This window comes from Morus notabilis, unplaced genomic scaffold (assembly GCF_000414095.1).
Source record: "Morus notabilis unplaced genomic scaffold, ASM41409v2 Scaffold191, whole genome shotgun sequence".
NCBI classification, from domain to species: domain Eukaryota; kingdom Viridiplantae; phylum Streptophyta; class Magnoliopsida; order Rosales; family Moraceae; genus Morus; species Morus notabilis.
The window spans coordinates 349662-363847 of NW_010366216.1; the positions used below are offsets into that span (position 1 = coordinate 349662).

A 14186-nucleotide genomic window follows, 5' to 3' on the forward strand; every position below is an offset into this window, starting at 1 on the left:
TTTGTCAATTTTGATACATAGTAAATACATCATTTTTCTAATATTTACTGAGAAATAAATTTTAAAAATTAAATTATTAAAATTTTTTTTTTATAAAACACAGAAACAGAGCATAAGCCAAAAAACCACACAAAGGCCTTCAAGAAGAAACCTTGACTGTTACCAATTTATTTTTCCTAGTATTATCAATTTTTATATCTTGTAGATACCTTATTTCCATAGATTACCAATTTATTTTCCTAGTAAACACAATATTTACCAATTATTTCACTCCCTACATCATTTTTCTAATATTTACTAAGAAATAAATTTAGAAAATTCATTATTTACTTTTTTTTTATATAAAACACAAGCACAACACAAGCCAAAACCACAAAGGCCTTTAAGAAGAAACCTGGACTCTTACCAATTTATTTCCCTATATTATTAATTTTTATATCTTGTAGATACCTTATTTCCCTAGATTATCAATTTATTTACCTAGTAAACACATTGTTTATAAACATTGTCAACATAATATTTACCGATTATTTCACTCCGATAAATATATTTGGGGATTACCGGTTTAGTATATAATTTATCATAATTTTGTATAGACATAGTATTTATGTCATCTTAAATAATTGAGCGTCATAATTACCTTTTATTTTTTTATTAATTAAATTATAATTGTTTATTTTTTAATTGAGTGGTATATAAATAATATTTTTTACAATCACATTTTTAGTTTTTTTCCCTTTCTTTCCTCACACGGCTAGGATTTGGATCTATCGGAACCCAATCTTCATGTTTCTTAACACGGAACAAGTCCAGGACGCCTGTCTAGTTCAGGGTCAGTCCACACTCCACACACGTAATACGACATCGTTTAATAACATGTCCCATGTTTGATCGCTTGCATCCTGCAACTACAGAATCTCGCCGAGAGAGAGAGAGAGAATGGAACTGGAAAGCAAGGCCAAGGAAGAAGTGGAAGTGGAAGTGAAAGTGGAAGAAGTTGAAGAAGACGAAGGGCCACCGCCTGGCTACCAAACCATTCTTCCTCCGCTGCAACCACCATCACCACCACCACCACAACCATCATCGTCTCCGCCGAAAGAAGCTCCAGAGCCAATGCTAACACCATCGACAGATTCAACTCCAACGTTAACACCAACGCATACACCCACACCAACACCAAAATCAACTCTTTCCGGTGGGTCCCCCTTTTTCTCTATTCTCAACAGTCCTGATGAGTTGGTTAGCCGCTATGGCTTCTCCTAAATTTTCAAAATTATATGCCTTTTGGGTTTTCTCGAATTTGTTGTTTCCTCTTTTTCCATGGCCTTTTCTAAGGAAAGTTCTTAGTTTCATAAAAGAAAAGAAAAGGAATTGAAAATACTTTTGAGTTTACCCAAAAAAGCAAAATGCAGGACTCTCAATCACGGCTAACTACATAAACATTAATAAGTGGATTGATCAAAAAGGGAGCTTTTTGTAGTATAAGATAGGCATTTAGGCATACACACGGTCGATTTTATGTGTTTCTGTGAAGATTTGGAATTGGATGAATCATTACATACCAAGAATGCACGATATTGCTGCAAAATATGCTGGAACATGTATTCATCAAGTGAGCTTTGTGATTGTAATGCAGAAATAGCTCAAATTGTGTGCGGTTCTTGCCGCCGTCTGCTCAAGTATCCGCCGGGGTCTCAGCAGGTTCAGTGTTCATGCTGTCAGACTGTGAACTTTGTGCTAGAAGGTTCTCCTCTCTTGCTTTCCTAGTAACTCATGGGTTGTGTTTGTTGTACCAAGTAAAACTACAAGAGGGAGGTGAATTGGGTTTCAAAATATTTTTGAAAATTTTGACAATTATTGAGAAATTAGAGCAAATAATGAAAGTTAACTTAACACGGTAATTTTGTCGAACACTTAGTATGCACAAAAAGATACGTGTTAATGGAACACAACAAGCTCAACAAATCAAATATCAAGAGTCAAATTAACCAAGATATATCAATCCCAAAAATTAAATTAAGAAAATTAAAGAGTTAGGGTCAAGTGAATGCAAACGAAATTTTATAGTGGTTCGACAAATTAATATGCCTATATCCACTGTTACTGAGATATACCGCCTCCCGACCTCTTCTATTATTCGATCGACTTTTCAGCTCCAATCACTCCTCTTACAAAATGACGAATCTTCCTACCCGAGGCTTATCGTACCTCTTACAAGACGTCAATTTTTCACAGAGATAGACCAACCAAACAATTCCCAATTCCCAAAGTAATAGAAGATTTAAATAAGGATTACAAGATATTTGACAAGTAAAACACTTAAGCTCACACTCCTAAAAAGGTTTTATACAAGGAAAATGACTAGGAGATGATGAGGTCACACTATCAAAAGAAAATTCAAGCTACACTCAAGAGTGTGTAAGAAAACTAAGAAAGAATCTAGAGAAGAGAATGATTATGTAAGCACTTTTAAGAAATTTTTTGGATCTTAAGAAATTTAGGAGTTCTCGATGATGTTTCTTACACATTTTGGACCTCAAAAGGGTCTTAAATAGGAGAGAACATGGCATTTTGCCTATTTAGGCTCGCTGTCCAACGGTCATATTTTTGCCCGTTGAACAGTACCGGTCGAATAGAGCAGTTGACCGGTTGAGGCCTATTGTGAATCTACCGGTCGACCGGTGGATTTAGTGTTGTTATGCACCGATCGACCCATGTCGTCATGTTGCTACAAATATTTACCTCCAAGCTTTTTAAAACTCATTTTTAAACCAAATAATTTAGGAAAATAATTTAAATCCATTTGTAAAACCAAAGTGAGTGTGTGCAAGAGCCTAAACCAAGATTTAACAATTTGATAGTGTGAAATCAAAATCAAATGCAAGACTTAAATAAAATAAAATGGAATAAACCTATCAAAATAGTCTTGCTTGATTTTGCTTGCCTTCACTTTTGATTTTCCTTCAACTCTTCAAGCTTTTTGATTCCTTCTTCAATTTGGTTGCATTTCACAAGCTTAATTGACCATGTAACTTATTTTCTCCAATCTTGGTCAAGAGGTCAACTTATGCAATCTTCTTCTTGAGTCAACTTTTAATTAATAACAATTTGCTAAAAACATAACTCAAAAAAAAAAAAAAAAAAAGATTAATTAGAAAATCAAGAATGATGTGTTTGTTATCATCAAAACATGAAATTTATTAGACCTTGGGCCAACAGTGTTTCTGTTTTTTAGTAAAAAAAAAAAAAAAAAAGATTAATTAGTAAATCAAGAATGATGTGTTTGTTATCATCAAAACATGAAATTTATTAGACCTTGGGCCAACAGTGTTTCTGTTTTTTAGTTCTGTCTAATTTTCATCAAAACACTGTTCAGGCTTTTTACTAGGGAGAAAGGGGTTTTTGCTTCGTATATTTAGTACTCTGAAGCGTAGTGCTCGTGCACAAGTTATATTTTTTGTTCTCCTAATGTTGCAGCAAAACTGAATTTTCAATCATGGTCCTAACTCGCTCATAGGTAGGCATTGCCTAAAAGCTGATCTTTAGTAACTGAGGAGGTTAAACTACCTTTGTTGTTGCTATAGACACTTGATTACCTTATGGCCCGTCTTCGGGTCGTGTTGAAGCGAGCTTTGACTAGAATGTGGTTATGATTAGTAAGCTTGTCTTCGATATTCTTAATGTAGCCGTGTGCATGCATTATGAACTCTACTTCTTTTCAGCTCATCAGGTTGGTCAAGTGAAGTGCGGAAGTTGTAATGTGTTGTTGATGTACCCCTATGGAGCATCACAAGTGAAGTGTTCCTGTTGTCAATTTGTGACAGAAATCGGCGTAAGTGATATGATACCTCCGTGCTCTAGACATGATAGAAGTTACCTATTAAATTTCACTCTGCCCATGACCATCACGTATGTATAATGTATAGCAACTTTGTTTTTGCCGAAATACTCTTAAGAAATTCTAAAAAGTTGTCTTTGTATGATATTAGGTAATTACTGGTGTAATGAAATCATATAAAAGCATTTCGAAATGAGTTGGGATGTGAGATTCCAGTTAGTGCTATAAATGTTCAGGTCAACAAATTATCTTTTATATCTAGAACTGCTATTTGACTACCGGTCTCCGTACAGGCACACAACCAGCGTCCTCCATGGTCCGCACAGCAGGGCCAGCCACTTCCTGCCCTCAACCCTTTCCAGTCGACTGCCTGATTTCTTTTTTGTATCTGACAGAGGTATGGATGTTAATCTGGCAAAATTCAAACTCCTTGGTTTTACTTGTTTATAAGGTGTAACGAATTATGAATTAACGCGTACACATTACTTCTCTGGTTGTACATTGCCATACAGAAACAGTTCGACACTGTTCAACTCTAATTTGATTTTATGAGATTTTGCATGTTTTGCTCACAAGTTGCTATTTTGCCATTGGCTGATGTTGCTTTCACCGTTGTTTTGTTTCACTTCTCGTAAGATTAATCTAACTTTCATGAAAGAAGCTCAAGACCTTGAACTTACTGTGTTGACTGGATATGCCAAATGCATACATTTCAACCAACTATTTTAAAGAGGGATAGCTGAACTCAGATTACTGGGTGCTTATATTTGTCATCTTTGAATTCACTGTACTAACTCGTACACAATCAAGATTTAAAATTTCCCTCCAGAAGAGGTTCTGCGGATCAAAGACTAATGAGACGTTTGGTTTATAGATTAAAATCATGTGATTAGAACCATTTTTGATTTACGTGTATTTTTTATGAGTGAAAATACTGTAGCGAACCACGAACCATGATTCGAATTAGGGAACGAATCCCCCAACCAAACAACTTCTAAATTATTTTTGGCCCCTGCATAGTGTAGCAATTAGGCACTATATCTACCATATCTACCTATTACAATATCCACAAAAGACAGACGATAAGCACTAACCCGATCTGGTCTGCAGCTAGCTACTGAGAAATTGAGACAGAAAATCTCTCCTCTGATGATTATATAAAAGGTCATTTGCAGTGTCTATTTGGGTAGAACCGCAAATGGAAAATTAACCGTGCCACAATTATAGACAAATTCTAGTTTGCTACACTTCTGGAATGACAATAAAAGGATGGTCAGCTAGAGTCCGGATGAAGAAGTTATTCATAGTTTGCTGAACTGCCCTTTAAGGCAAATGTTCAATCATCAGGTGGGAAGTCCTCATCTGATCCATTGTCTAGAAATGAACCCAGAGTTTTCCTCAAAATGCTGAAAGTTTTTTCATCCTAAGAAGTCCAAAGAGAAATGTGAATTAGATTTCATTATTGGTAATAGAGCTACTGAGATTCAGGAAACCTGATGTAACTGATAAACATACTTGCGTCTTCTTCTTCAAAGTCTCCTCCAATTGAGCAATCTTATCAGCGCAAACTTTCTCATGTTCTGATATCACTCTCTTTTCTTTCTTCCCTGATATCAACCCATAACAAGAATATTACAATATCGTTTTTCTAAAGGAGAAGGAAAGAGTCTTGTTGCTTACTCATTTGTTCATATCGTATGAACAGCCTTTCCTTTTCTTCTTCAAATTTGGAAATAGTATCTGCCAAACACAAAAGACCAGTTACTATGTAGTTTTGCATATCATGTTGGTAACTCAGAAACTAGACTATGGAACGAAATCGGAAGGGAACTATCGCATATCATAAAATTCAAACAGTTGCAGGAACAAAATTAAACAAATGAATCGTTACTACAAGTTAAGAACAAGTGGCGTTACATGATAAACAGCCATCATATTGCCACAGCAGTTGAATTAAGCAGATTTGAGAAAAAGAATCCAATTGTCAAAAACAAATAAATACATAAAATTAGGATAGTTGGGACAAGGCAGAATACCTTTCAGAGTCTGCAGATTGGTAGCTTTTTCCTTGGAAAAGTTCTGATAAAGTGATTGGAACTTCACAGTTTCATTCTTCAAAGAGTTTTCGAACTGCACATATACAACCAGTCAAAATTCTAAACATATAATTTCAAATCAAAGGTAAAAAACTTGAAATTTTCATGTCCAGCTATCCATGTTAATCCTCTCATGTCCTCAGAGTCGAACCTCTTTTGAGCTCTTCGAAAGCACTTTAGCGAAAGTTTGTCTGACGACAGAAGAAAACGCAAGCATCTAATTAGTACATAGAATCAGCAGCATCTGATGAGAGCTTCAATTTTTATAGAACTTTTATTGATTAAATTAAAGAAAAAGTGATATACATGGCTCTTGATTTACCTATCCTTTTCAAACTTGGACTTCGATTCGTCTATCATAGACTTGATCTCAGCAGCCACACTGATTACCAAAACGAAATTAATCATTAATCATTGCATCACAGTTCAAAAAGTAAGGTAAATCATGATATATGAACGTTTCTTTCTTTACGTGCTACAAAAATTAGCGACGATTTGATGAAAACCAAAACCATACAAGTTGAAGTTGGCTTAGCAAATTAGTGTAATAGTATAGGCCGATCTCGATCAGCACTGTTGTTAATTAACCAACACTTTGACTAATTTCATGTTAAAAATCCAAAAGAAAACCAGGAATTCTGCACAAGTGGAAACTATAAGCAAAATTATGAATAACACAATCTCAATCTAATTATGCGTTCAGTTTTCCCGTTTCTTTGGTTAATAAAGCTACGCTAGAGTTTCAGCAATGGCTTCAAAATTCCGCAACTGTAAAACGAAGATTTGAGGAAAAGCAATTCGAATCACCTTGAAATAGTCTCCTCGTTCTTCTTCTGGCCGTCCTTCTGAGCCTTCTCTCTGATTTGCTGAAGCGCCGACACAATGCCTTTTATGTCGCTGCAAATTCCACCATCAAATTCTCAATCGCAGATCTCCATTGACGCATCAGGAGGAAACAGAAAACGATCAAAATCACGAAAAAGAAAAACGAAAAACGGAAATTGAATCGATATGAACTTGGAGAGATCGAGATCGAAGCCGAAATCCCGATCGAGATCGAGATCGAGATCCTTGGCGGATCGCTTCCCCTTGTCCGATTTGGCGAGCTCTGGCTCCGTCCTGCGCTTCCTGCCGGTTCTCGCTTTGCCGGAGAACATAGTTTTGGTTCGCAGGAATAATCTCTGAAGCTTCTGCGATTGGGATTTGGAGAGAAAGTGGTTTTCGAAAGTCGACCAAGCGGGTTTGAGCTTCTGAAAGGCGGTTTTGGAAATTGGCTCTCGAGCTCTCTTCGCAGGTTTGGCTTGAGGAAGGGGATATTTCTGGCCTTCGCGCGCACTTAAATTTGAAATTTCGCTGTCGTTTAAGCCTTTTTTTAGGTAGGCTGTCGTTTAAGCTTAAAACGACATCAATCAGCAAAAAAAAAAAAGCTTAAAACGACATCTTCTAGTTCAGAGATTTTTTTCTTTTGTTTCAGACTATTAATGCCCCTTAAAAGTTTTGCCAGCCTGGCATTTTTTCGCCATGAATTATTTTATTAGCTCTAAGTATTCTTTATTAGGCTTTTTATCCCGAAATTATTTTATTAGGCACTAAGGTCAGTGTATTAGTGTTTACTGGCACTTTGCCTCCGATTTAAAAATTATTCAAATAAGGAATCTTTAATTTAAATGACATGCACCGAGAAAGTTTAAGGATTACAACACATGGTCTTTTTTGAAAGATATATTTCATAAATAGTTGAAGTTTTACAAAATTGCAAAATCACCGCTTTTCTGTCAAGCACTAATTGACTCAACTGTGTTGATTTAGCGATCATGATTCATGGTTAACTCTAGTTTATCAATGATTAACTCGATTATTCTTTATTATTAATAAACATTAGTTAATAATTAATAAAAATCAATTAGTAACTAATCAATTTCAATCAATAAATTACATGTTTATTAATAATAAATCATTGATAAATTAATAATGAATCGATCAATCGTGTGTCAATCACTAATTGACTGTAGGTCAATTACTAATTGACTGTAATCCATATGTCAATCATTCAGAATCATGATTCAAAATCATTTTCATTTTACGTGTATTTTTTGTGAGATAAAATACTGTAGAGAACCATAAATCGTGATTCAGAATCAGGAACGAATATACGAAACAAACGTTCTCGATTTACTCATGTGAACAAAACAATCATTTTCATAAAAAATAAAAAATAAAAGTTGTTAAAAAAGGCTACCCAGCATAATTTTCCCAAAAGTTTATTGATGGGGCAATGCCATATCATCACCTACTTCTGTTAATAATTCGAATTAAACCTCTTTTGTTAAGTTTATCAATATTCATGTATGTACTGAAATAAAGCCCTTCTTGTCGGTGTGCTGCACGAGGCTAAATTGGCATCGGTAGACACATGCCTTCTCTTGCCGACATGGCACTACCCAATCGATCAGTTAGCTTTCTTGGTGTTGATCGGTTTGTCTTTTCAAATTAACAATATTTTTAATTTGACCAATTTCTTAATCATGGGAAAATTCCCACTTAAAAAATAATTTAGGTCCTTAGTTGCCTAAAAAATAGGTATGGAGTAAAGTGCCAATAGATTACAATACATGATACTCAATGCTTAATAAAATTAATATGCGGGGTAAAGTGTAAATGAGCAAAAAATGAGGGGAACGATTGCAAATTATTCTTTTGTTTAATTCAAGGAAGCGCCATGTAGGTCATCTTTAAGCTATACAAAACGGATATGCTAATTGTTTTGTTCTAGTTCTCTGTCATTTGAATAAAATGAGGTATTTTGTAGATTAACACATTCCAAATTTGAAACAATTCTATGCAAACAACGTTTTTTTTTTTTTTCTTTTTCAGTTAATGAGTTTTAAAGTAGTGTAAAAATGTTCTGATCACCCATGCATCTAAATAAAACAATAAACAATACATAATTCTCGGACTCCATTAACCACCATGGCTCAAACCTTGATTGAACAACTAGACCAAGAGTTGAGGCGGGATGATTATGGTGGACGAGGGTTTGAGAATCTCAACCCTCAGGCAATTATCGTCACACCAAACTTAGCTTATAAATAAAAACGTTCGAGGCTTAGTGAACGTTTGATTCATGGATTCAGAATTATTTTCAATTTTACGTGTATTTTTTATGAGAGAAAATACTGTAACGAATCACGAACTATGATTCGAATCATGACACGAATCCACTAACCAAACGCACCCTTATTGTTTTATTGTCTTTTTAACCAACTTCTAAATCATTATTTCTACTCACGTTTTCCACATGTTTATTTGACTTTAAATATCCATAACAACACAGTCTCTTGTGCACAAAAATACAAGACCTAAATGTCTACAATCAAGTTTTTGAATCATAGAAATGGATATATAATATTGCACCTCGTTGCATAATGTGTGAACAAAAAGATAAAACCAACTGGGCGGTCAACACAAGACGATAACTATTGTAAACTAGTTGTCAATACTTTCAAAAAAATATAATAAAGGCTCAAATCAATGTTTCATGAACTCTAAACGGAATACGACCAAAGATTAAGGTTTTTTTTTTTTTTACATTTATATAATGTTCACATTATATTCAGCAATCATATATGATATTCTCATTTTTCATTTTTGAACAGGAATTATAAGATTCAAATTATCTTCGTCCAAGTCTACCGATAATTAATAGCTGTACTCTTTTATCTTATAGCAGCTATGTGTATATTACATTACGTCAAAAGATTAATCACGTGCCTAATTGAAACTTATAATTATAGGTTTAGTAACATAGTTATGACAAGAATATTTAAGAGTATTAGCATGTTGAATTTTGAACGTCCTGGATAATATTTAACCAGCAGAAGCTGTATAAAAATCTAACAGAAAAAATATTTTGAGATCCCGTATATCCCAAAAAAGTAAAGAAAATATAATATTTTGAAATGTCGTCAGTTGAACGTGTTTCAGACATAATGTCGTCCAAATTAATTAAACTATAGATGAGAAATGTTAGTGTTATTTTTTTTTGTCACTCTCTGTATTTATTATTTGACACGTGAATTTTGCTATCTCATTTTCTATTTAAATAATAATATATCATATAATGGATTCTACGTGTCAAACAGTAAATGCAAAAAAATGACAAAAAAAATTAAAAAATAGTAAAGTTAACATTTTTTAAGTATAGATATATAAATCTTCTTGCACACTGCTTCTTATAAATAAATAAATAAATAAATAAAAATGTGCATATGTTTTAAAGTCGTGATCAAGTTATTTTATCCTTTATTGATTTTGTTTTGCCTTTTTATTTTATTGTTTAGTTATTGTTTTTGCTTCTTTATGTTTTATACTCCTTTTCATTTTACTTTTATCCCAAATATTTTACATCTAAATTTTATATTCTAACTTTTGTTTTTAAGGAGAATAATCTCTTTCGTATATATATTCACTTAATTATTTTTTATAATCCTCTAAAATATGTTTTTGACAAATATAATCCTAAATACTTTTTTTTTTCTAATCGTTACATTGAAATAATTTTTCATTGATGTATCTTATTGAAACAACTTTTCTCAAATGTGCTTGTCTTTATTTATTTATTTATTTTACAGTTTTCTATTATATTTTTTCAAAATTAACGGTTATAAAATATTTACTTCACCTCAACGTCTTTCGATTGTAGCCCTCTCAAAATATAGTTTTCTTATACATATGTTTATAGTCTGTGCTTATGTAATATTCGACTAAAACACACGTTTTGATTGAAACATATATTTTGGTACGTCTATTTTTGTAAAATCATATATTTTTAAACATGAACAAACTAAATATTACGCGCTTTAAACTAGTAAATCAATAAATCCGTGAAAACTTTTATCAAAAGAGTTAATATTGAAATGAAATAAATTAAATGTTCATTAATCCATGATTCATGCCCCAAATCAACGAGTACACCAAGACAGGGTCAGAAGATCTGATTAATTATTGGGGTTTAGAATTCCGTTTATTTTTTTTGGTCCAATAATGATAGTCTTCGTCTAAATTAACGTCTAATGGAATAGTTGACCAAATTAAGGACCATAAGCTTGTATTCAATGAAGTTAGGTGGCCCTAATATATATATATATATATACATACTCTAAAATGTCTCTCTCTCTTATACATGTCATGTATTGCACTTAAGTAATTCTACTAATTGGCTATTAATTTCAGGAAAACATGCATCATGCCATTTTAATTGATACGCTTATGCAGAATTTTAATTGGCATGGTATAATGCTATATAGTGGTCGTCATAAAAAGAAACAAAAAGAGTTGGTTTTTTGTTTTCTAATATCGTTTAAAAGACTTTAAATTGGACAAATGAAGAATACATTTTTTTTTTGGGGTGCTTGGAGACAAGGAAAATTAAATATATATCTATATATATAGACATATATGAAAGCTAGGTTTTGCAGACTATATGTTGTGCCAGATTCTCATTAAATTTACAAGTTCTATTCTTCCAACTCAAAATAAAACGCATGCATTGGAAAATATAAGAAAAGATACGAGCACTATTACGAGGGGCTTTTAAATGGAGTGGAGGCTAGGGTATTTAACAAGAGACCTTTTCTCATTATAAGTAAGCTTACACTAGTACTTCTTACTATATATGTTTTTTTGTTTTTTTTTGCGGTTAATTCGTGTAACTGTCTTATACGTCACCAACTATAAACATGACTAATTTGAGTTTAAAATTCGAGTTTTGTTACAGTAAAAAGCTCTCAGAAACAGTCACATCTAATTTTTTTACTACAGTAAAAAGTACTCACATAAAATTACATCTCAACTCGAATTAAAAACTCGAATCAGCGAATTAAACGGGTCAAATTGCAAATCAGCGATCATTCATTATCACAAGTATGAAAACTACACGTGATATTTACAGAGTTTGGGCATGTCAAACATCACGTGGGCCTAATCGCGAATCATGTGGACCTAATATTTGACTTCGAAGAATGTGTTAGCACCAAATTACTGTATAATGCATGTGCTTACTTTCAAATTAGTCGGTCTCAGTTGAAATCAAATCTCTACCGAATTGCTCAAAAGAAAACTGATTTTAGACTCCGGGAAATCAATAATTGACATGACATGTAATCTGATTTCGCTAAAACATAGCAATATATATATATATATATATATTTATTTATTTATGTAGTAATCTGATTTCTTGCATGTGGTTGAGAGCAGTTGATATACATAGGTCTCGTTCATTACACCGATTTAAATTTAAAATTTAAAATTTGTTATGATAAAAAGCTCTTAAAAACAGTCAAATTTAACTTTTTTATAATTTATAATTTATAAATTACAGTACTTTGAGGCTCCACAAATCTATTGTAATTTATAATTTTAACGTTTGAGATTTATAAATTTCAATGTAAAATTTATGAGTTATTGTATTTTTTTAAAAATTCAAAAGTCTATTTGCTAACTCCAACATAAAATTCATTAGTTATTTTAATTTTAACATGATGTTGAGAATTTTTTTCCGGTACCATAAAAATTCCTCTCCTTTTCTTTTTGACAATAAAGCCCATGTTTGTTTTACTAATTTAGTTTAGCTCAATTTAGTTTGAATAGTGAATACAGTTTGAATTGACGTTTGATAAGCATACAGTTTGAATTATAATCCCTGTTTGAATTGAGTTAAACAACCCAATTTAGAGTTTAGCTCCTCCTTCAAGTTCAGCCGTTCAAACTATTTTTGAACAGTAAAAAGTATAAACTCTCTGTTTTTTACACCTACCAAACACAAATTTAAATTTCATCTCATGTTTAAATTAAAATTTTAACTACATATCCAAACATCAATTTAAACTATAATTTAAACCTCACAATTTAATTTTTTTTGTTCAAATTAAAAAGTTCAAACTAATAAGATTTAAATTAGCAAATTAAACGAGAACAACGTCTTTCGAGAAGGCCAGCCGTTCTAATAAACATCAAACTAGCTTCTTTTTATTTTATTTTTTTCCTCTAAGATAAGCTTTTATGTTTTATTTTATTTCTTTCTTTCTTTCACTTTTTCTCCTTCCCCGTCCCCGCCTGATCACACATACATCTTATCCTCTATGTTTTTTTTTTCCCCATTTCCTCTTCTTTTTTAACCATTTAAAAAAAAAATCTCTCTATTTTCTTTCGTTTCCCTCTCCTTTTCATCTTTATTATTGAAATTGAAATTACAAATTTGCAATGGATTTCTTGTAGAAGGACCAGCAGCACAGCAGGCCCCACAAACTTGAAAGGCAAAGGTTATTAAATAATTTAAAAATACCGGAAAATAATCAAATTGTAAAATGATTATTAATTCATAAAATATTCACGCCGCAACGGGTGGGCTGTGTTGCTGGCCCGCCAATGTTATAGAGATGGTAAAGGTTCGGGCGGGGATGAAAAATGATTTTCCGTTCTCATTCTCGCCTCTTTAAACTGTCTATTTTTTTTGTTTTTATTCCCGTTTAAATGACGGGGTTAGAATTGGGGATTCTTTATTAAATAAGTATTTTTTATACCCGTCTCATTTCTCATCATATAAGATTAAGTATTTAAAATTATAATAACTTAAAATAAAATAGAATAAAATTTCATTATAAATTTAAATCAAAATCAAAGGTTTTATAAAAAAAACTAAATTTTTAACATCTTGTAAATTAAATTCAAAAGTAATAACTAATGTATAAGCGAAAAAAGTTAAATTATCCTTCATTGTCTATTCCTAATAGTTTCAATCTTCATTGCATAGTTACACGCTATTTTTTTTCAAGAATCATAGTTCAAAAAACTTTGAATTTTAAGAGATTATGTGTGTGTATATATATATATATAATTACATTAAAAAAACAACACATTAATATCAGAGAAGAGGTAGCGTGAGAAGTACTTTCTCCGTCCCCACCCTACCACAAATAGAGGACTATATTTTATTCTCATCCTCATATTCATTTTTGATAATTGTTCATCATCACTATCCTGTTGGGAACGGGTCCCCGCCCCAATAAGGAATATTGTCATCCCTACACTTCTAAAACATTTTTTTTCTATATATTCTAATAATGATAAGACTACCTTATCTTAAAAATAAATAAATAAAATAAAACATTTTTTTTTCTATATATTCTAATAATGATAAGACTACCTTATCTTAAAAATAAATAAATAAAATAAGAGATCGTGTAATGTGTATG

At 32.2% G+C, this 14186-nt stretch overlaps 2 protein-coding genes across 2 annotated transcripts; one reads left to right on the forward strand and one right to left on the reverse strand.

The window, feature by feature from the left end:
- The first annotated feature begins 771 nt into the window (after positions 1-771).
- On the forward strand, positions 772-4386 carry LOC21397659 (protein LOL2). Its single transcript, XM_010109896.2, has 4 exons — positions 772-1195; positions 1637-1744; positions 3723-3832; positions 4132-4386. Exons 1-4 carry the CDS (start codon positions 940-942, stop codon positions 4210-4212), a joined length of 555 nt encoding a protein of 184 aa, XP_010108198.1. The 5' UTR covers positions 772-939; the 3' UTR covers positions 4213-4386.
- A 465-nt stretch (positions 4387-4851) lies between these two features.
- Positions 4852-7226, reverse strand: LOC21397660 (DNA ligase 1). Its single transcript, XM_010109897.2, has 8 exons — positions 6952-7226; positions 6742-6831; positions 6257-6316; positions 6086-6125; positions 5875-5968; positions 5519-5578; positions 5354-5445; positions 4852-5261 (listed from the first exon to the last, which is right to left on the reverse strand). Exons 1-8 carry the CDS (start codon positions 7089-7091, stop codon positions 5175-5177), a joined length of 663 nt encoding a protein of 220 aa, XP_010108199.1. The 5' UTR covers positions 7092-7226; the 3' UTR covers positions 4852-5174.
- Positions 7227-14186: the final 6960 nt, after the last annotated feature.